This window comes from Scyliorhinus canicula, chromosome 5 (assembly GCF_902713615.1).
Source record: "Scyliorhinus canicula chromosome 5, sScyCan1.1, whole genome shotgun sequence".
In the NCBI taxonomy this organism is placed as follows: Eukaryota; Metazoa; Chordata; class Chondrichthyes; order Carcharhiniformes; family Scyliorhinidae; genus Scyliorhinus; species Scyliorhinus canicula.
In genome coordinates this window covers 102,996,130-103,022,160 of record NC_052150.1, presented here as the reverse complement: position 1 = coordinate 103,022,160, position 26,031 = coordinate 102,996,130, and the positions used below count along the sequence as shown (strand labels likewise).

The 26,031-nt window shown below is 45.5% G+C and overlaps 1 protein-coding gene across 3 annotated transcripts in view; it reads left to right on the top strand.

Annotated features, from left to right (window-relative positions):
* LOC119966167 (aryl hydrocarbon receptor-like) overlaps positions 1 to 26,031 on the top strand; it is a 235,249-nt gene that overhangs the window by 99,543 nt on the left and 109,675 nt on the right. For all 3 annotated transcript variants that reach the window (XM_038797465.1, XM_038797466.1, XM_038797467.1), the window contains one exon: positions 14,311 to 14,402. In XM_038797465.1, coding sequence (XP_038653393.1) covers positions 14,311 to 14,402 — 92 coding nt within the window. Of the gene's footprint in view, positions 1 to 14,310; positions 14,403 to 26,031 lie in introns of those variants that run through there.

Here is a 26,031-nt window from a genome sequence, read left to right as displayed (position 1 = left end):
TTACTTTTTTTGCCCACTCCCCTAGCCTGTCCAAGTCCTTCTTCAACCCCCCTGCTTCCTCAATACCACCTGTCCCTCTGCATCTCTTTGAATCATCTGCAAACATAGCAACAGTGCCCTCAGTTCCTTCTTCCAGATCGCTAAAGTATGTTATGAAAAGTTGCGATGCCAACACCGACTCCTGAGGCACACAAATAGTCACCGTCTGCCTTCCTGAAAAAGACCCCTTTATCCCCACTTTTTGCTTTCTACCTGTCAGCCAATCCTCTATCCATGCCAGCATCTTTCCTTTAACACCATGGGCTTGTATTTATTTTACTCCACACAAAATGGTCTTTCACCCAACAGTCTCACCAGTCCTGTACTTCCTAACCCACTTTTTAAAATTCTTTATTTCTTGCTACTCTCCTAAAATCCTACCTCTTCTATTATTGCTTTAGTCAATTTTATCTTCTTAGCCCTCTTCCCCCTAAACCTCCTCTCACTTATGCATATCTATTTCACAGAATTCTGATCGACTCAGTTCTATGAATGGTAACATATAATGTGATCAGATTTATAAAAGATTAGAATAATATTCTAATTCCTAGAATCCCTACAGTGCAGAAGGAAGCCCAGTGAGTCTGTACCGGCCCTTCGAATGGGCACTCTGCCTATTTACGAGTCACGCACTATCCCCGTATTCCCATAACCTAACCTGCACATCCCTGAACACTAAGGGGCAATTTGGCGTGGCCAATCCTCCTAACCTGCACATCTTTGGGGGGAAACTGGAGCACCCGGAGGAAAACCATACAGACACGGGAAAAGCGTACAAACTCCACACAGACACTGACCCAAGGCCGGAATTGAACCGGGTCCCTGCCGCAGTGAGGCAGCAGTGCTAACTTCTGTGCCACTGTGCCGCATGTTGTCTTGAAGACCACGCATTTTCTTTTTTTCACTTTTGAAAAGATTAGTTTGCTTAAGTACTGGAAAGTTGTGTAAATGTGAAATGCTTCAATTTTCTCTTTGTTTTACAGGTTATGTAATGGATTTAAGTAAGGATAGTGAGTGCTAAGCATGGCCATCATCTAAAATTGGTATCTCCTTCTGAAATCTGAAAAATTCCTTCTCCCTTTTCTCTGTGGGGAACCAAGATCGCCCAGTGTGCAACAGTTGAAAACTTGTAGTCTGCCCTCTACTCTTTTTGGTTAGATTTATGATGTTTGCCTTCATACCCACACTATCAAATGTAATTACTTTACTGTGTTTCTTTTAAACAAATTCTCATTTCACACAATATTTGAATTTGGAGAAACACCATTTTCTCGGAGAAAATATGTAGCTTTGAGTTCCGGAGCCACAAGTTGGTTCCAACAAAATAGCAGGAAAAGTATTCTATACTGAATTTTCTCCAACAACTGTGATGCGCAGAACTTTTCATATCAGTTTGCACTTCTGCTAAACAGTGTCTAAATGTGTAGATAGAAAAGGAGGACTAATGGGTTTCCTATTTCCTGCTTTGATTCTACAAGTGAACAATGGGCGGAACTGTTAGCATAAAGAGCTGCTGAATGACGCCAAATCATAAATTACCGTTACGGCATCCTAACCTTGGATTTAAGCTAAATGTGTTCTTGCAGCATTTATGCTCTTCGGTTAAACTCATGACTGATTAGTGCTAAATGTCAGTCTTGGAGTTTTCATTTCAGACACCATATAAAGGACCATTGTTTACTTTAGCCTGGCACAACTGATGGGATTTAAGAGTTTTATATTTTCATGATGAGGAAACATTTTGTTCTGAATTAAAGCTTTTGGTTTTGGATTTTCTCTGTAAGATTTAGGAAGTTAGCAGTTACAAGGGGATGGTTTTGAGCACACTGGCTAAAAACCGCCTTTCCAGCTAGGTTTTGTTGGTTCCAGTTTGCCCAGGTTGTAAATAGTATTGTGCTGAATAATGGTCTTTGTTCATTTTAGACCTGTTGTGATCCACAATACATGACTTGGTTTGGGAGATTGACAGTCAAATTAATAAGCAGTATTCTAGGTGTTATCGTTTGCAAATAATGTTACTAAACCAGCTATAAATTTGCAACAAGTTGTGTTTTGTAGAGACAGATCAAAATGCCTTAGTTCATTTTAAAAAATTAATTCATGGAATGTGGGCATTGTGGCGAGGCCAACATTTATTGCCATTTCTAATTGCCATGGAGAAGGTGGTAGTGAGCTGACTTCTTGAACTGCTGCAGTCCATGCTGTGTAGATACACCCACAGTGCTGTTGGAGAGGGAGTTACAGGGTATTGACCCAGCCACAGTGAAGGACGGAGATATATTTCAAATCAGGATCGTGTCTGCTCGGAGGGAAACTTGCAGGTGGTCATGTTCCTACATGTCTCTTGCCCTTGTCCTTCTAGGTGAGCTTGGAAAGTACTGGGCGGGATTCTCCCGTACCCGGCGGGGCGGAGCTCCCGGTGGGACGGAGTGGCATGAACCACTCCGGCGTCGGCCCGCCCGCACCTTCAAGGGCTAGGCCGGCGCCGGAGTGATTTGCGCCCTGCCGGCTGGAGTGGAAGGCCTTTGGCGCCACGCCAGCTGGGGCCGAAGGGACTACACCAGCCGGCGAGAGTCCGCGCATGTGCGGGAGCGTCAGCATGCGCGGGGGGGGGGGGGGTTCACCTCCGCGTCGGCCATCGCGGAGACTGACACGGCCGATGTGTAGGAAAAGAGTGCCCCCACGGTACAGGCCCGCTCGCGGATCGGTGGGCCCCGATCGTGGGCCAGGCCACCGCGGGGGTACGCCCCGGGGCCAGATCACCCCGCACTCCCCCCCCCCAGGATCCCGAAGCCCGCCCACGCCGCCAGGTCCCGCCGGTAAGGGACCTAGTCTGATGCACGGCGACGGGACTGGCAAAAAACCAGCGGGACTTTGGCCCATCGCGGGTCGGAGAATTCGGGCAACCCCAGGGTCCATTGATTCGCGCCAGTCTCTGCCATTCTCTGAGGCGGGCGGCGCGATGCACGCCTCGCTAACTTTTGGAGGGCCGGAGAATTCGGCGGGGGCGGGAGTCACGACGACCCCCGGTGATTCTCCGACGCCCCGCCAGATCTCACTGTCTATGGCGCCTTGGTAAGTTCATGCAGTGCTCTTGTAGATGGTACACATTGCTGCCACTAGGTGTTGGTGATGAAGGGAGTAAATGTTTGTGGATGGCGTGTCAATCCAGCAGGCCCCTTTATACTGGATGGTGTCAAACTTTTTGAATGTTGTTGGAGCTGCGCTCATTCAAGCAAGTGGAGAGTATTCCATCACCCTTCTGACTTGCTCCTTGTAGATGTCGGGCAGACTTTAAGGCGTCTGCGCGAGTTGGCGCATGCGCGGGATCGCCAGCGTGTACTGGCGTCATCCATGTGCAGGTGCGTTCTTCTCTGCGCCGGCCATCGCAGACTGTTACAGCGGCCAGCGCGGAGGTGTTCCCCGATCGCGGGCCAGGCTACCGTGGCCATCCCCCCCCCCCCTCCACCCCGGCGCCAGAGCCCCCTGCGCCCCCCCTGCGAGGACCCCGCAGGCCACCCGCAGTCGGGTCCCGCCGATATGGAGCAGGTGTAATATACACCGGCGGGACTGGCCGAAAACGGGCGGTCACTCGGCCCATCACGGGGCAGAGAATCGCCGGGGTGCCGCTGCCAACAGCCCCCGACCGGCGCAACACGATTCCCGCCCCCACCGAAAAACCGCCGCTGGAGAATCCAGCAGCCAGCGGCGGGGTGGGATTCATGCCGCTCCCCCGGGCGATTCTCTGGCCCGGTGGTGGGGGGGGGGGGGGGGGGGGGGGGGGGGGGGAAGCATCGGACAATCCAGCCCCTGGTCTCCACAAATGAGGACCAGACTGAACAGTACTTGTGAGGGTTCCCAATGCGCTCTTTTTGCGACTTTGTTCCCAATTAGTTGCATCAAGTGTTGTGTTGGCGAGTTTGGCGGGGTGTTTCTCGTCAATTTTTGGGGGAGATCCACACCAGTATTCATCTTTTTGGGCCTTGGGGAGTTTCTTTCAGGGCTAGCCCACACGATAGAGATTCTTTCAGCAATGGAGAGATAAACTCACTGGTGAGATCGGAGTGGCGTTTTGAAATGGTGTCTTGGTCCCTAAGTGGGATTGAGGGTCCCATACAGCTCCCCACGCATGTGCAATGTCACCCCCTGCACACATGGGCATTACCCCACATCCTCCCCACTATGGGGTCGCTGAGGGCCTGCCACCCTTCACTCCCCCAACCTTTATGAGGCCTCTTCATCCCCGCCCTTCACCCCCACCTTCCATAACCCTTAATCCCCTCCATCATTGGCATGGCCCCTTTGGGCCCTGACCCTTTGCAGTGCCACCTGGCACTCATGCACCCCGACACTCCATCCAGGCACCTGGCAGTGCCCATGCCAGCCCCAGGTGCCGGAATGCCTGGTCAACATTTGTGTGGACAATGCTAAATAGCATCCAGTCGAAGCCTCGCTGGGTAGGCCGTTAGTTCCCAGAGTGCAGAGAATGGTCATTTAAATGTGCATACCTGGATCTCGCCCAGCATGAGCGAGATCCAGATCGTGATGTCTCGTGAGATGTCTCGAGCGTTGCAAATTCTGCAGAAGGCTACCAAGTGGGCGTGATGATGACGGTAAATTGAGCCTTCTATCCAACCTCACCTACAACAGTATGTGCAAGGAGCTCATGGACGTCTTTGTCCCCAAGATCATCCAATCAGCTGGCTTTGCACTCTCTTCCACAAGGCCATCGGACCAAACTTATTCTAAAGTTTCATTGCTACCCTGGCCCTAGATTCACACCTTGTATCTGATTCTTTCTCTGTTTCCCTTCATGCCCTCCTTGTGCTCACCTTGCCTCCTAAGACCTACCTCCTGCTCCTTTTGACCCTATTCCCACTAAACTGCTGAACTCTTAATCTCCCTGATCGGTCTGCATGTTAGCAGATTAGTTAATGATTCTCTCCACGTGTTATTTCTCTATCCTTTAAATCTGCTGTCATCACCCATCGTCCTTGCAAACTGCTGTCCCATCTGTGACCTCCATTCTTCTCAAGACCTCAAATGTGCTGCTTTATTTCAAAACCTTCCAAACATGTTTTCCTCACTCCAAATATCCATAATGAGAACATGAAACCATTTTTGCTCTTTTTAAGTGAAAGTGAAGTGCACTGAATTCTATAGCCCTGAGTTTGAATGAAGCTCCATAACCGAATAAGTAGGCTGATTGCGTCCCTCAAAGCTCTAAACATTAATTTCCTTACCTGATCATTATCTCTGTACTTAGCTCCTGTAATAATCTCCCTTCACCTGGCCTCTTCAGCTGCCAACAGTTACCTAACAGACAAAACACTAATGGTTGGTAATAAAATATGTTTAGAATCTTGTGCAGAGAAATTTTGGCCCATTAAGTCTAACAGACTGAATTGAAATATTGCTTTGACTGTACTGTTTGTTAATATTTGCTGGAATGTGAATGCACCAGGCTGACAGTAAAATGGGCTAAGCATTTATTATAAACTGCTTATAGTATTGCTAACCTAAATACCATACTGCTCTGAATGTTGTTCAAGCGTAGTTGAGTGTTTTGGCCAAGGGCGCTATTGTGACTGGTACAGGCTTGGAGGGCCACAGGGCCTGTTCCTCTACTGCATTGTTCTTTGATCATAGTTCTCCCTGCCTCTATTTGTTTTTGCGTTTTTCTGTTGTGATAGAGTACCTTTTTATGTTTCCCTGTCGGCCATTTCACTCTCTTTGTCGCATTTTGTATTGGATGCTTTCAGTCTGTTTAAAGTGCGAGTGTGAAGAATATGTCAGGAATGCGGGTGAAAAAATACTGTTGATGCTGGTAACGTGAAGTAAAATCAGAAAATGCTGAGTACTCAGCAGGAAGGGCAGCATTTGTGAGGAGAGAGAAATGGTTAAAGGTTTCGATGAACTTCTAGCGGGATTGAAAGAATGGTGAGATATGACCGGTTTCAAGCGAGTACTGAGGCAGCGACTGGTATGGGGGATAGGGAAACAAAAGGGAAGATAGTGATAGTGTGGAGGGCATGAGAACTTAAATGACCGAAGGGATGAAGGTGAAAAGCAAAAGGAGAAGGTAAAAAGATGTAAATAATGATTCTGATTTTCCCATTTGCGTCTCCCTTCGGCTTACCCACTGCTTGATGATGTATAAGTTGTCTGACAGTTTTGAGACAGTGAAGAGAATGCTGGTGAAGTAGAGTTGGGTATAATCTTCATACGTGAAGAAACTAGAACTTTCATTATAAGTAATATTGTTCAGGAGCAGCATGTAGATGAGGAATAGGAAGGGACCAAGTATTGAATTTTGGGGAACACCACAGATAAAAGTACAGGAATGAGGAGAGAAGCTAGTGAAAGTAATATTCATCTAATCCTGACCAGAGTAAAATTGAATTTGATGAGAGTGGAGGGATTCATGCATGGAATTCCAGGAAAGATAGGAGGTGGGAATACCATCAAGGCTTTGAGAGGAAAGGAAGGTTGGAGGTGGTGGCAAAGTGGTATTATCACTGGATTAGTAATCCAGAGACCCAGGATAATGATCTGGGGACCCCAGTTTGAATCCCAGCACGGCACGTGATGGAATTTAAACTCAATAAAATATCTGGAATTAAAAGTCTAATGATGACCATGAAACCATTGTCGATTGTCGTAAAGACCTAACTGGTCCACTAATGTCCTTTAGGGAAGGAAATCTGCCTTCCTTGCCTGGTCTGGCCGACATGTGACTCCAGACCCTGACTCCACAGCAATGTGGTTGACTCTGAAATGGCCTAACAAGCCACTCAACCGCAAGGAAAAAAGGAATCAAACAGGATAAACCACCCGTCATCAAACCAGGCACCGGAAACAACAACGGCAAACCCAGCCCTGCCGACCCTGCAAAGTCCTCCTTACTAATATCTGCGGCTTGTGCCAAAGTTGGGAGAGTTGGCTCACAGACTAGTTAAGCAACAGGTTGACATAGTCATACTCACAGAATCATACCATACAGATAATGTCCCAGACATCACTGTCACCATTCCTGGATATGTCCGGTTTCGCCAGCAGGACAGACCCAGCAGAGCTGGCAGCACAGTGGTATGCAGTCGGGAGGGAGTTGCTCTGGGAGTCCTTAACATCGACTCTGGGCCCCATGAATTCTCATCATGAGGTCCTTCATCATTGATCTGGTGGCGACCATCAGCTGATGAATCAGTACTCCTCCATGTTGAAGGCAACTTAGAGGAAGCACTGAGGGTGGCAGGGGTGCAGAATATACTCTGGTTGGGACTTCAAAGTCCATCACCAAGAACGTCTCGGTAGTACCACCACAGACCGAGCTGGTCGGGTCCAAAAGGACATAGCTGCTCGACTGGGACTGCAGCAAGTGTGAGGGAACCAACAAGAGGGGAAAACATACTTGACCTCATCCTCACCAATCTGCCTGCTGCAGATACATCTGTCCACGTCGGTATCGGTAGAAGTGACCACTGCACTGTTCTTGTGGAGACAAAGTTCCATCTTCACATTGAGAATACCCTCCATAGTGCTGTGTGGCAATACCACCATGTTAAAATAGATAGACTTCAAACAAATCTAGCAATTCAAGACTGGGCATCCATGAGGCGCTGTGGGCCATCAGCATCAGTAAAATTGTATTCAACCACAATCTGCAACCTCATGGCCTGGGCTGGTTCAGCACACTGGGCTAAATCACTGGCTTTTAAAGCAGACCAAGGCAGGCCAGCAGCACGGTTCAATTCCCGTACCAACCTCCCCGAACAGGCGCCGGAATGTCGCGACTAGGGGCTTTTCACAGTAACCTCATTGAAGCCTACTCATGACAATAAACGATTTTAATTTCATTTCATTTCATTTCATATCCCCCACTTCAGCATTGCCACCAGGCCAGGGGATCAACCCTGGTTTAATAAAGAGTGCAGGAGAGTATGTCAGGAGCAACATCAGGCATACTGAAAAATTAGGTGTCAATCTGGTGAAGCTACAACACAGGGCTACTTGTGTGACAAACAGCATAAGCAGCAAGTAATAGACTGAGCTGAGCGATTCCACAATGGACGCATCAGATCTAAGCTCTGCAGTCCTGCAACATCTAGCTGTGAATGGTGGTGGGCAAACAACTCACTGGAAGAGGAAGCTCCACACATATCCCCATCCTCAATGATGAAGGAGCCCAGCACGTATGTGCAATAGACAAGGATGAGACAATCGCAACAGTCCTCAGCCAGAAGTGCCGAGTGGATGATCCATCTCGGTCTACTCCGGGGATCCTCCGCATCACAGATGTCAGTCTTCAGCCAATACGATTCACTTCATGTGATATCAAGAAATGGCTGAAGGTATTGGATACTGCAAGGGCTATGGGCACTGAAAAAATCCTTGCAGTAGTACTGAAGAATTGTGCTCCAGAACATGCCACACCCCTAGCCAAGCTGTTCCAGGACAGCTACAACACTGGCATCTACCCGGCAATGTGGGAAATTGCCCAGGTGTCCTCTACACAAGAAACAGAACAAAGGCAACCCAGCCAATTACCGCCTTATCAGTCTACTCTCCATCATTAGCAAAGTGATGGGAGGAGTCATCAACTGTGCTATCAAGCGGCACTTACTCAGTGATAACCTGCTCACGGACACTCATCACTTAATTCCTGATCTCATTACAGTCTTGTTCAAACATGGACAAAAGAGCTGAATGCCAGAGGTGAGGTGAGAGTGACTGTTCTTGACATCAAGGCAGCATTTGACTGTGTATGGCATCAAGGACCCCTAGCTAAACTGGAGTCAATGGGAATCCCGGGGGAAACTCGCCACTGGTTGGTGTCATACCCGGGACAAAGGAAGATGGTTGTGGTAGTAGGAGTTCAATCATCTCTGCTCCAGGACATCACTGCAGGAGTTCCCCAGGGTAGTGTCCAAGGCCGAACCATTTTTAGCTGCTTCATCAATTACCTCCCTTCCATCATAAGGTCAGAAGTGGAGATGTTGGCAGATAACTGCACAATGTTCAGCAACATTTGCGACTCCTCAGATAATGAAGTAGTCTATGTCCAAATGCAGCAAGGTCTGGACAATATCCAGGCTTGGCCTGACGAGTGGCAAGTTACTTTCGTGCCACACAAGTGCCAGACAATGACCATCTCCTAAAAGCGAGGATTTAACCATCTCACCTTGACATTCAATGGCATTACCATCGCCGAGTCCCCCAAAATCAACATCCTGGGGGTTACCATTGATCAGAAACTGAACTGGATTAGCCATATTAATATTGTGGCTACCAGAGCAGGTCAAAGACTAGGAATCCTACTCTGAGTAACTCGCCTCCCTGATCCCCCAAAACCTGTCCACTATCTACAAGGCACAAGTCAGGAGTGTAATGGAATATTGTCCACTTGCCTGGATGAGCGCAGCTCCAACACCACTCAAGAAGCTTGGCACCATCCAGGACAAAGCCCAAATTGCTATCCCTCCCACAAACATTTCGTCCCTCCACCACTGGTGAAGTGGCAGCCATGTGTGCCATCTACAGGATGCATTGCAGTAACTCACCAAGGTTCCTTAGACAGCACCTTCTATACTCACGACCACTACCATCTACAAGGACAAGAACAGCACATACCTGAGAATCCTATGAACTGGAGGTTTCCCTCCAAGCCACACACCATGCTGACTTGGAAATATATCGCCATTCCTTCACTATCGCTGGGGAAAAATCCTGGAGCTTTCTCCCTAACAGCGCTGTGCCTTTACATGCACCTCAAGAACTACAGCGGTTCAAGAAGGCAACTCACCACCACTTTTTTAAGGGCAACTAGGGATAGGCCATAAATGAAATGAAATAAAAATCACTTATTGTCACGAGTAGGCTTCAAATGAAGTTACTGTGAAAAGCCCCTAGTCGCCACATTCCGGCGCCTGTTCAGGGAGGCTGTTACGGGAATCGAACCGTGCTGCTGGCCTGCTTGGTCTGCTTTCAAGGCCAGCTATTTAGCCCTGTGCTAAACAGCGGCCTAACCAGCGATGCCCACATCCCGTAAATGAATAAAAACAATGAAGGGACAATTATTTGCAAGGATGGTGTGATGTGAGGTTGGGTTTTGAGAGGAAAGGATGGCAGATTTGAAGGAAAGTGGTAGGTGTTATCTGAAGAGCGAGAGAGCAGTTAACACTTTCGGTTAAAATGGAAGTCAGGGTGGGAAGTTGAGTGGCAGTAAGGTTGAGGGAGCAGGAAGTGGGTTTTGTGGCCAAGGTGAAATCAGACCGCATGAGAGGAAATAGGAGAAAAACCAGACAAAGATGCAAGTTCAGGTATTCGGTAAGGAGAACCCTGAGAGGACGTTTGGCCTGATGGGTGAGGGGAAGGAGGGAAGTGGCAGAGCCAACTGATCGGCTGGTTTCAATCCTAGTGTCAAAGAGGCTCATAAACCCATAATTATTGTTGGAGATTAAGTTAAAGCAGGCAGGAAAGAAGGATAGTGGTGGGGTGGGTGGTTTGGTGGGAGGCGTATCTCTGTATTCCAGAATAATTCTGGACTAGTGAACAGTTTTGGCAGATGAGAGCAAAACATGATGATGGTCTAGCCAGATCTGATGGTCAATGGGTAAACTTTCGGAAAAAAATTTTGTGTACCCAATTCTTTTTTTTTCCAATTAAGGGGAAATTTAGCATGGCCAATCCACCTACTCTTCACATCTTTGGGTTGTGGGGGGTGAGACCCACGCAGACACGGGGAGAATGTGCAAACTCTACATGGACAATAACCCAGAGCCGGGATCGAACCCGGGTCCTCAGTGCCATGAGGCAGCAGTGATAACCGATGCGCCACCGTGCCATCCGGTCAATGGGTAAACTAAATGTTTGTCATATCCATTGAGGTCTGTGTCCCTTGGACTTAAGGGAGCAGAGGTCAGAGCCAAACAAACGGAAAGGCCAGGATGATAGAGAGTATTAGCAACTAAGGTGGAACAGGGGGTGTGGTTGAGCAGACTGATAGCTGCAAAAATGTTGTTACGACAGGTGAAAAGTTGGGATTTGAAGTGGAGTTGAAAGTGAATTGGAACAGATTTCTTCTGAGGGTGATAAAGGAAGTAGAGAAGTACATCGTAGATGCCCTAACTATAATCTTCCAGAGTTCCCTCGGGCAGGATTCTCCATTGTGCGGCGCGCCCCCGTGGCAGCATGATTCTCCTTCCCGCCAGCCGGCCAATAGAGTTTCCCATTGTGTGTAGCCCTATACTGTCATGCAATCCCCGGGCATTGGTGCGCTACCTGCGCTTCGGAGAATCCCGCCAGCAGAGAATCCAGCTCCTAGATTCAGGAATAGTCCCTCTGGCTTGGAAAAATGCACATGCTACTCCACCATTTTATAAGGGTGAAAGGGAGAAACCAGAGAATTACAGACCAATCAGCCTAACATCTGTGGTGGGAAAATTACTGGAGTCTATAATCAGGGCGAGCCAGCATGGATTCGTGAAAGGAAGGTCATATCTGACTTGTCTTACTAAATTTTTTGAAGAGGTGACTAAGGTAGCGGACAGGGGAATGTCTATGGATGTTATTTATCTGAATTTCCAGAAGACATTTGATGTAGTGCCACGCAAGAGACTGTTAACTAAGGTGGAAGCCCATGGAATTGAGGGAAAATTATTGACATGGTCAGGAAATTGTTTGAGTGACAGGTAACCGAGAGTGGAGATAATGGGTCATTACTCTAATTGGCAGGACGTGACTAGTGGTGTACCACAGGAACCTCCATTGGGGCCTCAATTATTCACACTATTCATTAAAGAGTTGGATGATGGCACAGAAAGTCATATATCTAAATTTGCGGAAAATACAAAAGTTGGGTGACATTGTAGACAGCCTAGATGGTAGCATAAAATTGCAAGGGGAAATTGACAGACTAGGTGAATGGGCAAAATTGTGGCAGATGGAACTTAATGTAAGCAAGTGTGAAGTTATCCATTTTGGACCAATAAAGGATAGAGCAGAGTACTTTCTAAATGGAAAGAGGTTAAGTACAGTGGATGTTCAAAGAGGGTCAGCTGCATAGATCCTTAAAATTCCAGGAACAAGTGCAGAAAATAATCATAAAGTCTAATGGAATGATGGCCTTTTTATCTAGAGGATTGAAGTATAAAGGGGTTATACTGGGATTATGCTGCAGCTGTATAAAACCCTGGTTAGACCTCACTTGGGGTACTGTGAGCAGTTCTAGACTCCGCAACTTAGGAAGGATATTTTGGCTTTGATGGGAGTGCAATGTAGGTTTACAAAAGTGATACCTGGATTGCAGACGTTGAATTACAAGGAGAGATTACATAAATTAGACCTGCTTTCATTAGAATTTAAACGGTTAAGGAGCGATCTGAAATGAAAAATGAAAATCGCTTATTGTCACGAGTAGGCTTCAAATGAAGTTACTGTGAAAAGTCCCTAGTCGCCACATTCCGGCGCCAGTATTCATGATATTAACAGGGAAAGACAGGGTGGATGAAGATCAACTATTTCCACTGGTTGGTGATTCTAAAACTAAGGGGCAGAGTCTAAAAAATAGGACTAGGCCATTCAGGAGAGATGTTGGGAAGAAACTCTTTACTCAAAGGGTTGTAGAGGTTTGGCACTCTCTCCCATAAGCAGCAATTGAAGCTAGAGCAGTTGTTAATTTTAAATCTGTGATACATTTTTGTTAAGCAAAGATATAAGCAAAGATAGAGGCTGGTTTAGCACAGTGGGCTGAACAGCTGGCTTGTAATGCAGAACAAGGCAGCAGCGTGGGTTCAGATTTCCATACCAGCCTCCCCGAACAGGCGCCGGAATATGGCGACTAGGGACTTTTCACAGTAACTTCATTGAAGCTTACTTGTGACAATAAGCGATTATTATTATTATTATTATTATTATTATTATAAAGGTATATGGGGCAAAGTGGGTATATGGAATAATGCCACAGATCAGCCATGATTTCATTGAATGGCATGACAGGCTCGTTGGGCTGAATGGCCTACTCCTGTTCCTATGTTCGTCCAAGGAGTGGACACAAGAAAGTCTAGTTAAGGTGGGGGTATAGGGATGTGGGTGGAGAATGTTTAAGGAAGCAATCAGATCTGTCTTATCTATACTATGATGTGGAGATGCCGGTGTTGGACTGGGGTGAGCACAGTAAGAAGTCTTACAACACCAGGTTAAAGTACAACAGGTTTGTTTCAAACACTAGCTTTCGGAGCACAGCTCCTTCACATTCACCTGAGGAAGGAGCAGTGCTCCGAAAGCCAGTGTTTAAAACAAACCTGTTGGATTTTAACCTGGTGTTGTAAGACTTCTTACTGTTATCTATAATAGACACTGGCTCATCTCCTGTGGCAATGATCATTGGTTGGTCTCCTCCATGCACAGCTGCTTGGTCACAGAGGTTAGCCAATTAATCCCATGTTTTGTAAATGTCATCTTACTTCAGTCCCTCAAATCATGCAGCAGGACTTCCAGGCAATAGTCTGAGACCTATGGGTGGGTGAGGTCAGAAGGGTGCCAATCGTCACAGGTCCACTGTCCATTCCTGTGATCACTCCATACCCAAGAATACACACCTAGGTGAGCCTTTCTAACTTATGCCGGGATGTCTCTATTAGCTACAGCTCAGCCTTAAACACCATTATTCCTACGAAACGCATCTCCAAACATCGTGGCCTGGGTCTCGGCTCCTCCCTCTGCAACTGGATCCTGAACTTCCTAACCCACAGACCACAATCAGCAAGGATAGGCAACAACACCTCCTCCACTATCATCCTCAACACCGGTGCCCCACAAGGCTGTGTCCTCAGCCCCCTACTATACTCCTTATACACCTATGACTGTGTGGCTAAATTCCCCTCCAACTCGATTTTCAAATTTGCTGATGACACCACAGTAGTGGGTCGGATCTCAAACAATGACGAGACTGAATACAGGAATGACATAGAGAATCTGGTGAACTGGTACAACGACAATAATGCCCCTCAATGTCAACATACCATCCTGCCCACCCACTCTGGGGAACTGTGTGTGTATGTAAAATCAAATATGTTTTGCTAGTGATTACTCTCTAATTGCACAATGAATCATATATGCCTAACTACAATTGATGATTATAATTGCATATATTAAAAGAATAAATGGTCAGTCCACTCACCATTGGTACTGTTCAAAACGTATTTTCATTATACACATCATGCAACATTTGAGTTTATGCCAATAAATGTGGTTTTCATTTTGTTTCTGCAGTTACTTTGAAATCAAATGGGAATGGCATCCATGGAAACCGCATAGCACCTGAACAAGGAAATGATCTTCAAGAGGGAGAACTTCTGTTACAAGTAAGACTAAGTTTTGATTTAAAAATAAATAACAAACCATATTTGGGAAAAGGAATTAATTTCGTTCCTATTTGGTGTGTACTGATTTGCAGTCTAAATATTATTTATATTCTCCTTTGCACTGTTGAAGATGTTTAGCCTCATTATTAGCTGAATATTGTGACCTCAGTGCTCCGGCATGTTCACTTTTAAATGAAAGTTCCTGTATAATGTCATTCATTTCTGGTAAGGGGATTTTAATGGTAAGTGAAGGGTTGGAGGAAAAGTGATGCCCTGAACAATAAGTAAATGATAACAACAAATTGTATTTATATAGTGTCTTTCATATTGTGAAACATCACAAGATTCTTCACAAGAGCGTAATCAAGCAATTTGACACTGAGCCACATAAGGATACATTTTGACAGATGAAAGTGGCAGTTTTAAAGAGCAATTTTGAAGGAGGAGAGAGCACGAAAGAGACAGATTTGCGGGGGGGGGGGGGGGGAGGGGGAGTGAAAATCTAAAGAGGGTCTGTCAACTGAAGACTATTGATAGGGTCTGTCATCTGCTATTGATAGACTGGTTAAAATAAATAAACCAAATCTGTTATATTTTAATTATTTGTGCTGGATAAATTGATAGGAGCAGGTAAAGCTATATTTACTTTGTCGGGGGCGGGGCAAGGTGGTGGTTGGAGGATCAGGGGATGTAATAGGGAGAAAACGTTCTATTGAAGCTCAGGAAGCTTGCTCACTTTGTGTGTACAGATGACAAAAATTAAAACCTATACCAATGTGTGTGCATTTACTGCCTGAGACAAAAGCATGAATCTGAAAAGAATGTGAAATCAACACTGATTGTTCGGCAGTAATAGTTGGTTTGTTAGAGTTGGAAGCAATGAGCACAATATCTTAATTATATCATTGCTGTTTTCATTGTTCACTTGCAGCATTATGGTATGGGCACATTACAGGAGTAAAGAAATGAACAATGTAGTGGGCAGAACAAATTCCTCAAGAAGCTGAGCATGATTTTCAATTAGTGCATCAGCACCTATTGTTTGGAGAAATACTTCCACAATGTATTAGATGTTTTTGGACATAGCCCATTTTGGTTCTAATGTTTCTGAGCTTGTTTTGTACTGTTCTGCATTATAAAGTATTTATTGCTAAAATGTCAATGAAGTTTAAAACTTAAAAATCGCACTTGGGAACCTTCAATGTCAAAGTTCTTCATATTTGTACAAAAAAGAAGTTGAACCAGTTGGAAAGTTGAATACAATTCTGCAGATTTCCATTGCGAGGAAAACCAAACGTCAAACTTAATAATGCATGTTTTCAGAAAGCCACATATGGCACCTGCCACAACTATGTCAAATTTTCATGAAACCAGGGGCAGCACTGTACCTTTGCTTTTTTTTAAATATAAATGTAGAGTACCCAATTATTTAATTTTTTTCCAATTAATGGGCAATTTAGCATGGCCAATCCACCTAACCTGCACATCTTTTTGGGTTGTGGGGGTGAAACCCACGCAGACATGGGGAGAATGTGCAAACTCCACACGGACAGTGACCCAGGGCCGGGATTCAAACCCGGGTCCTCAGCGCCGCAGTCCCAGTGCTAACCACTGCGCCATGTGCCGCCCCACTGTATTTTTGCTTTGATAAAGAGTCATCCAGACTCAACATTAGCTTCCTCTCTCTCCACAGATGATGTCGGACCTGCTGAGATAGTCCAGTATTCTCTGTTTGTGCTTCAGATTCCAACACCCGCAGTAATTTGCTTTTATCACTGTATTTTCAAAGTTGTAATCTATGCTTGATGCTGTGTATTATTATATCATTATTTTTAATACAGCCCCAGCTGTAACAACAGCCAGATTGCTTGTGCAATTAATTTGGGGCCCATTTGTAATTAAGAAGTCCTCTCTGTCCCCATTAAAGCCATTTCATGGTTTTGCTCTAAGTGTGATGGGGGACTGGAACCCACTGCCTGAAAAAGTGGTCAAGGCAGAAGTTCACATTGCATTTAAAAAGAAAAACTTGGCTATGCACTTGAGGTGCCTCAACCTGCAGGTCCATGGACCAAGAACTGTAAAGTGGGATTAGACTGGATAACTCTCTCTTTAGACTGTCACAAACACGATGGTCTGCATGCCCTCCTTCTGTAGTGTAAATCTGTCTATGTTTTTATCAATTATGGCATTTGACCACCTGTTAGTCCAAATCAAGGAATCCACATTTTGTCTCCGACTCTAGAGTTTCCATCAGTTTTTCTTTCCCCTTACCATCTGTAGGCTTTTAAAAGCTAACTTGGCACCATTTCATTACTACTTCTCGATTTACCTAGCTTGCGTGCGGGCCCTTTCAACCTTGGTGGTATCCTCTATTATGGGGTTTGGTGTTTCAGCCAGGTTCCTAAATTTAAACAAAATCTTCACTTATCACTAAGTAGGATCTCATCCTTGTTGTTAGTTGAGAAAATATTTAACCCAGTCAAAGCTGTTCAAAGAGCCTTCTGTAAGTAAATGAGACAATTGAAAGCAAAATTTCATTGCAGGCATGTCAGTGCTTAGGAATGCATATATAGACCACTTGCAGGGCTAAAGGCTATTTATATCTACTTTTTAAGCCTTTTTTGATAGTTATAGTATTTTATGTTAATGGAGATATAACTAACTAGAATATAAAGAAATGAATTAAATATTGTAGTTACATTCAGAGAATAAAACTGAATAAATGTATGCAAGTACATACAATGTATTATTGAGGTAATCGAATTGTAACGTATAACTGTGATCAACCTTTTATAGAGTTGCTGAAGCATCAAGCTGTTTTTGGGACTTTCTTGTTACTTGTTCCCAAAGTTAATGTTTGTCCTGGCATTTGGGGATGTTAAACTCAGTTTTACAGTGTAGTTTTAACACATTTCCAAAGATTTTAGCCCTGATCAAACATTAACTTTTTTTGTTAAATATGGAATGAGCAGGAACAAAGAATTTAAATGCTTAGAATATTAACAAAACATGTATATCCATCCAAATTCATAATGTTGCAAAGTGACAACAGGACAGATAACTCCTTTGTTGATGTATTTTAATCTTTTAAAAATGCTTTGCCTCGGCTTGAGGTTGCATCCAAACACGTATCACTGATACTTGCATCATATCTGGCAATTCATTTTATTCACCAGTATATTTTATCCCAGTTGTGCAATTTATCAGTCATGCAACTCAACTTTATGTGAATTGCAGATTCACACCAGGGTCTTGAAGCAAGATGCGAAAGCAGTTTTATTTTTCACAATAAGTGACTTGAAAGCTCTTAATTAGAAGTAAACAAGCCAAGATCTTGGGAACTTAATCCTTGTGGGAGCAAAGAAAGACATGAAGAAATTACAGCATTGAGAGAGTTAGCAGAGTAGAAATGGGAGGGCGACCTGAATCTTGTCTGGCACTGTCATTTTGTGGTGGAGTTTGTGATTGCAAGAAATGTCTGTACAACTCATCAACACTGTAGCAGTGTTTAAAGTCAATAACTTGTCTGTTCCCCACTCCATGTTTTTCAGACTTAGAGTTGATGAATGATGGCCTCTTTGTTTGTAATGTAGAAGAGTAGAAAGTATTGTAAAGGAACTCATTGAAATATTTTGCTTTAAAAAGGCACAATTCAACTGATTTTCCTGTCTTAATTTAGGTTGAGAATGTTGTACCTGCTTACGCAGCTTTTTTGGAAGTGGCCTGTGAATGATTGATTTTAAATTGTGTTCTTCAGCAGGTTGGAGGCAAACATATTGTATGTGGACGGATCTCCTAAGTAATCAGAATGAAGTAACTGAAATAGGAAATGAGCATACGAAGATGTGTTATCTATTACTTAATATTGTCACCAGACGGACAAATGTATGCATTGTCCATTCTGAAATGTACTCTTTTGATAAGCAGGTGAAACTGGCCTACAGCAGCTACTGTGTTGCATTTGTGAAGGACACCAACCAGCTGCTTTCTGGAGAAGGAAGGAGGAATTTTCTGCTCCGGCGAGCAGTAGGAATCATAACGGGAAGGAGCATTTAATATGATGTGAATTAAAAAATCAGTTTCCAACAGAGGGAAATTGGTTTGGAATTTTGGTTCCCCAACTTTCAAGGCAGGTTGGGTTTCCTGCTGAGCAATGTCAGGGAGCCCCATTTTAATTAATTGGCATGCCATGAATGCTCGTTTAACGCCCAGCTCATCAGAATCAAATTCCCCTACAAATTACATTCCCTGCCAGCAGCTATTAGAATGGTTTGTTTCGTGACTGTAGAGAAATGGCATGCACCTGACAAGCTTCACTTATCAACAACTTTTGCTGCTCCCGCCTTCCTTTTACACCGTCACTAATATTTACCGGATGCATGTCGTACAAGCTGCACCAAGGCTGGACATGGGAGGCACAAGTAGGGTGAAGGGTGAGATAAAGGCAAGACTGGAGGGGCTGTGGAGAGGGGGGGGGGGTCACTGGGCAAGGTCCAGAGGGGAAGGGTGAGGTGAAATGAAGGCACCGCCTTTTGGGGGGTGGACTGTGCAGGGAATGAGGCCACACTGTCTGGGGCATGACGGAAAGCTCTGCAGGACACGTCTGTCTTGATCTAGTCTTGGGCAGGGACGTGGCCTCTCTTGGCGGCAGTAATGATTATGCACAGAATTGTGAGAAGTACATGGTCAGTAACCGAAAACATTTGGTATGGGGGTTCGCGATATGGCACTGGGGGACACAGGGCTCAGTTGTGTTCAAGGGAGGTGGTTGAATTTGGTAAATCGCTAATTCTGAAGCTATGAGGGGATTGTTGGATGGTCTCATGGTGAGAGGGATTCTCTGAAAGTAAGGGACAGGTGGCCTCAAGGAGAGGGGTCAGATCAATAAAGGGCAGGGGACATCAATATTGAAGGCAATTGGGGGAGAACAGGAATATCAACATTAACAATTATGGGGTCAAGTGTAACTGGGAGGCCGGATTGGGGTTGGTAATTGTAGAGGAGGATGGGAAGAACTTTGTGCATGTTAGCAGTAAGTTAATAAGACTGTGGAGGGGCTAGCACTGGCACCACATGGAACACAATCTATTCCAATGAAAAACGTTGCGAGATTGCTGAATCTGTGATTGACACTCGGGAGGCTGACAAGCTGCAGCCACATATACACATTACAACCCCCACACACACACACTCATCCCAGCCAACAAGATGGCACTGGTGTGCTGGACCGAGCCCATTCAACTGATTGGTCGACTGGAGCCAGAGGGCAACTAGGAGGGTGGCCTGGGGGGGGGGGGGAACCTATACGACCCATGGCCCTAAGTTCACAGTGGGTTGTCAGTGGTGTAGATAGCTGCATGGCTGCCTCTCCGGCTGCGGCAATGGTGTTCCATGCCCTTCCACCCCGATCATGCTCTCCACCTCCTGCCCCACCCCTCCCCCCCACCCCCACGCCTCCTGGCCCTGGCAGAAGTCTCCTTGCCAGTGCCACAACTGCTAGCAAGCTGTGGCGATGTTGGACACTTTCTGTATCCCCCCTCTCTCTCCCTCAGCAACCACAATGCCGGTTTCACGATTCTTAAAAGCACAAGTGAACCGCGTCGTCGGGAACTTGGCCCATCGGAGGCAGAGAATACCAGGTCAGGCCTGCCAATGATATGCAAACGGTGTTTGCTGTCCGTGCGTTCCAGACCACATTAACCCCGCTGTTGAGGTGACGGAGAATGCAATTTGGCATCAAATCAGCGTCTGCCACAATTTTTTGGCACCGGTACCTATTCTCCGATTAAGCGCGTCTCCTGATTTTGCTGTTAGCCAACGGAGAATCCTGCCCATGGTCTTAAGAGCTCTCTTGTAGCTGCATGTGAGATTAATTGATCAACAAGAATTTGACTCTCTGAACATCCAGCTAATTTGTGATCGCAGAGACAGATCCTGTATGTATGTGCTGGGTACCCAGCGAGCTCTCATGACTCTCACATCTTGACACACTCTCAGATGTCACTGATCTTTTGTGGGGCTTGGTGCTTTTGGGGCTGGCTCCTTGAGGAAGAGGGGTACCCCAGAAAACCTGACTGATGATGCCCATTCTCTGTCTACATGGTGCTGCTGAAAATAAATCTATTACCAGGCCCTTGATAGGGCAGTTGATTGGCTTCCTGAATGTGCGATCTTGATGTTTGGACTGATAAAGCAAGGCTCTCCAATACTCACCACAGTGTATCCAGGATTATTGTTGCTTTCTGTGCCCCATACAACATTACAAGGGAGAAATGCGGAGTGAAATGTCTCCTTTGATAGGAGGACGTTGAAAGTGATGCATCTGACAAGGGCCAGGATGTAGATGAGTCACATTAAGAAGCCATCACATGGGAACAACTTGGCAAACATGCCCACGACAACCTGATACCTTCAAGATTCTAAGAGGAGTAAAGTGCAGACACATTCTCACAACAGTTTCTTTGGCCTTTGCTGCCTAGAAGCTCCATCCCTTTCTGTTCTCAGTGAGAAATCCTCTCTCAAGTGCATGTTCTCATAATGATTACAAAAATATCAGTACTCACTACCTGCACTAATGATGAGATAATCCTTGGAAGGGTTTAAACCTCCGTTAACAGAATAGCCTTGGTAACATATGGCCACTGTGGAACCTGAATAGAATATAGAATTTACAGTGCAGAAGGAGGCCATTCGGCCCATCGAGTCTGCACCGGCTCTTGGACAGCACTCACTTCTCAAATGCCCTTCAGTAACTCCATATAGTATATAGTACTTTCACTAGTATTCCCCTCATCCAAGTCAGTGTACATGGCGACTTAAGGGTGGCACGATGGCACAGTGGTTAGCACTATGGCGCTGAGGACCCGGGTTCGATCCTGGTCCCGGGTCACTGTCTGTGGAGTTTGCACATTCTCCCCGTGTCTGTGTGGGACTTACCCCTACAGCCCAACGATGTGCAGGTTAGGTGGATTGGCCACACTAAATTGCCCCTTGGAAAAAATATAAATCGTGTACTCTAAATTTACACAAAAAAAAGTACATGGCAACTTATAAGTGGCTGGAAATTCAAATGACACAGGACTGTCTCATGTCAATCTAATACCTTCTCAAAAAGGAAGCCCAACGACACATGTTGTTGGGCAGCATGGTAGCCCAGTGGTTAGCACAGTTGCTTCACAGCTCCAGGGTCCCAAGGTCGACTCCGGCTTGGGTCACTGTCTGTGAGGAGTCTGCACATTCTCCCCATGTTTGCGTGGGTTTCCTCCAGGTGCTCCGGTTTCCTCCCACCGTCCAAAGATGTGCGGGTTGGGTGGACTGGCCATGCTAAATTGCCTTAATTGTGGGGTAATTGGGTTACGGGGCTGGGGTGGAGGCATGGGCTTGAGTAGGGTTCTCTTTCCAAGGGCCTGTGCAGACTCAATGGGCCGAATTGGTGCTTCTGCACTGTGAATTCTATGTTGAACTTTCAGGTTTAACCAGATTGCTGACTCAACAGTAAGCAGTATCATGAGAGCACCATATATCCCATCGCCAGTTCTTCATTCAGAATGTTACAGCATCCTCATGATACTGAACCCAATTGTCTTTCGCACATGAAGCAGTAGCCATTAACAAGATGTACTGCAGGAACTCGCCAAGGTCCCTTAGGCAGTACCTTCCAAATTCATGACTACTACCATTTAGGACAAGAGCAGGAGGTACCTGGGAGCCCCACCACCTAGAGGTTCTCTTCCAAGTCACTCACCACCCCGACTTGGAAATATATTGCCGTTCTTTCACTGTTTCTGGGTCAAAATCTTGGAATTTCCTCTCTAACAGCAATGTGGTTGTACTTACACCTCCTGAACTACAGTGGTTCAAGATGGCAACTCACCACCATCTTCTGATGGGCAACTAGGGATGAGCAATAAATGCTGGCCTAACCAGCGGAGCGCACATCCTGCAGATGGAATTGAGAAAAAAACTAGATCTAGATCTTGAGGTTTGTTTTCATAGTACATACTTAAAGTGACTCACAAGGGCAATGATAGTCTGAGGTGCAACCACTCAGGACCCTGCACTAGTCAGAAGGCTGACGAGTCTCTTTCTTAGATGACCTTGGCATTAGGGCGAAACCTTGAGCCGTTACCTTTGACACACCAATGAGTAATTACTTCCTACACGGACCCTTTTAAGGCCTTAAGAGAGTTGTATTTGCATTTCATTGAGAGCATCACAGCCCTTGATGCTAAGAGCTCTGTCATGTGATGAATCCCACATAGCTGAGGGTTGTTCCTTTACCTAAGGACCACTTAAAGTCTTGCTAAGGTCCAAATAAAGATCGTGGGAACTCAGGAAATGGCTTCGTCAAGCTGAACTCAAAACCCGTAAATCATACACTGTATCCCCTTTTGCAGTCAAGTCTAAGGTGCCCATTTTTTTCTTCCTTTTTTGTCTAGTACAGTATCATGCATGCAGGGAATGAGAAACCAGAAATGGAAGGACATCCAGCCCTAAATACATAACACTACAGGCAGGATTTACCGGCCTCATCGCTCCCGACTTGGTGGTGTGATGAGGCTGCTAAATCTTCGATCGGCCTCTCGTGGGATTCGCAACACTTGAGTTGTTTTAAGATTCAACCGAACCTTGTAAGATGGACATCATCCAGATCAGCATATTTAAATGAGCCATCAGGCTCATTAAAATATGTCTGCGCCATTTTCTCCCGAGGCCCAGGAACTAAGCCTCCCCAGAGAGGCCTCAATTGGGCAACGTTTAGTATTAATCCTCAAAAATGTGGATGAGTCGTACGGCACCTGGGGGTCTCCTAGGCCATTGGAAACCCCCAGGTGGTCGGACTCTGGGAAGGATGGTACCCTGGCACTCCCACTGGCACCCAGGACCATGGAACTTCCAGCCTTCACCTTGGCACTTCCTGTGCATCCTGGCAGTGCGAACTAACACTTCCAGGGTGCCTGAGTGGCACTGACAAGCTGGCGGTGCCAAGGTGTCTAGGTGCCAAGATGCCCGTGCCAGGGGTTGGGCCTGGGGTCCCTTGCCCTTAAGAGGTAGTGGGGGGGGGGGGATTTTGTGCAGGAGGTATGTTGGGTGCAATGGGGGTTCTGGAGGCTGATGTGGGGTCGCTGCAGCTGCCGAGAAACATCCTGCTAAATGTGCCCAAAAGTAGACCCTACATATGAGAAACATGGAAGCCAATGGGCTTAGAGGGCTTCCAATACCGATCTGAAAAACAGGTTCAGCAGGGAGGATCCCTTTTAGTATGGGACCGAAGGTTGTTTGCATTTCAGGGCTATCCTGGACTAGTTATCCATTGCCCTTGGCCTGCATGGAATGAATTGCTGTCTGAGTTCCCTTTAAAAATGGCACCAAGACATTCCGCCCCATGAGTTGTCAGTAGGGCAGGCAACCTCCTGCCCACACCGCCAAGACATTCGCCGAACTCCTCACAAATGCAGAATTAATGAGCTCTCAATTGGAAGACCACATGTGTTAGCCGTACCGCTGCCCAGCAGGAGTCGCTCGACTTTCCTGCCTGCCACTGGACATGTCTCCAGACCGAAAGATTGCGCTAAGGGTCTGTGGAGTCCTCAGTGACAGTGACTAAAATATACCCAGATTAAAACCAGCGAGAGATCATGAGACTCACACCTTGGGTATAAAAGATACATCAGTCAGAGGCTGCCACAAGGGCAACAGACTTACTCCATCTCCCTTTTCTCTAATACCTCTCTCATCAAAGCTGAGAGTTTTGTGGTTTGATAACCCACCAGAAGACCTCATTTCTGCATGGAGAGAGTTCTTAAAGAAAAAAGTCTAAATAAGCACCACTGTCTCCAAGATAAAAGAGAATCAACTAACCACGTTCGCAGATTGACTGCTCCAGTGAGGAATGCAAATACCAACAGTTAATGTGGAAAGTGACCGTTCAGCTATGAACAAGCATCTGAGCAAACCATGATTTTTTTGCTGAACTGTTACATGGCCATGTTTTTTAATCTGTTATTCTGCAGAGTTTTATTGTCGTTGGGGTGGCGTTTGTGTTTGTGGGTTTTGCATTAGTGTGTAATTGGACGTATTTGTACATTTTAAAACTTTTTGTTAAATTCTCCATTTTTTAGCAGAGTGAATACTAGCTCTTTACTTGTAATAACTTGAGGAACCTGGCTGGCTTTGTTCTTACACCAAGCTACACAGTTAGGTCCATATACAATATTTGCAATATCACCTTTTTAAATTCAAAATCTGTTACAACCAGCCCAGGAATGGGACAAAGAGGAATCAGTTCACCTCCCCTCACCTGGTCAAATCTTGCAACAGAAAGAATGAAGTTGGATTGGGATCAATTGAGCATGGACCTTGCAAGAATTTGCAGGCTTACTGCGTGAAAGGTTTTCCGACTTAATCAAAAAATACCATAATGCTGTACATTTTGAGAAGACGATGGGTGTTGGGTACATTTGACAAGTATGCATGTTTCCTGCATATGGAGGATCATGATGAGCATGGCTTGGAATGCACTGGGTCATTTCAACTTTCCTATGCCTCATTGCTAAGTAATTGACATTTTGTTAATCGGTGCTCATGTCAAATCCTGAATTAGGCAATGGTGGAATACTTGCACTTTCAGTGAATTAAGTGTTTGAACTCTTTGTTGCGTCTCTGATCATCCATGACAGAATCACAGAATGGTTACAACAGATCAGGAGGCCATTCAACCCTTTGTGTCTGCATTGGCTCTAGCAAGGAGTAATTTACCACTCCCCACCGCTTCACTGTAGCCCCAAACACATTCTCCCTTTTCACATATTACTCTTGAATGCTTTGATTGACCCTTCCCCACCATACTCTAAGGCAGTCCATTCCATTAGCTGCTTGGAAAAGATTTTCCTCATTTTGTCATTATTTGATTAATTATTTAAAATCTGTGCCCTCTGGTCCTCAATCCTTGCACCCAAGGGAAACAGTCTATCCCTACCGACTCTGTTCAGACCCCTCATGATTTTGAATACTTCTATCAAATCTCCTCTCAACCGTCTCATCTGCAAGAAAAACATTACAACTTCTCCAATCTGTCTATGTCACTGAACGTCATAACTCCTGGGACCATTCTCGTCAATCTTTTCTGGGCTCTCTAATGCCTTCACATGTGAACAAAATGAGGTCCCAAGAACTGGACACAATACTCCAGTTGAGGCCAAACCAGTGTCCTGTACAAATTTAACATAACTTCCTTGCGCTTATGTTCTGTGCACCTGTTGATGAAGTCTAGGATACAGTATGCTTTATTGATGGCTGACGGCCTGTCATCCCATCATCAATTATTCATGCATATGTGCACACAGAGCCCTCTGCACTTGCACCTGCTTTGGAATTGTACACTTTTATTTTATATTGCTTCACCATGTTTATCGTACCAGACTGAATCACTTCACACTTCTCTGCAGTAAATGTCATCTGCCACTTGTCCGCTTATTCCATCAATTTGTCTTTGTCCTTTTTGAAGTCTAAACTATCCCCCACACACTCTACAATGTATCCAAGTATCATATCATTTGAAAATTTTGAATTTGTACTCCATCATGTACTCCAAGATCCTGTTATTAATACTTATCAGGAAGAACAAGAG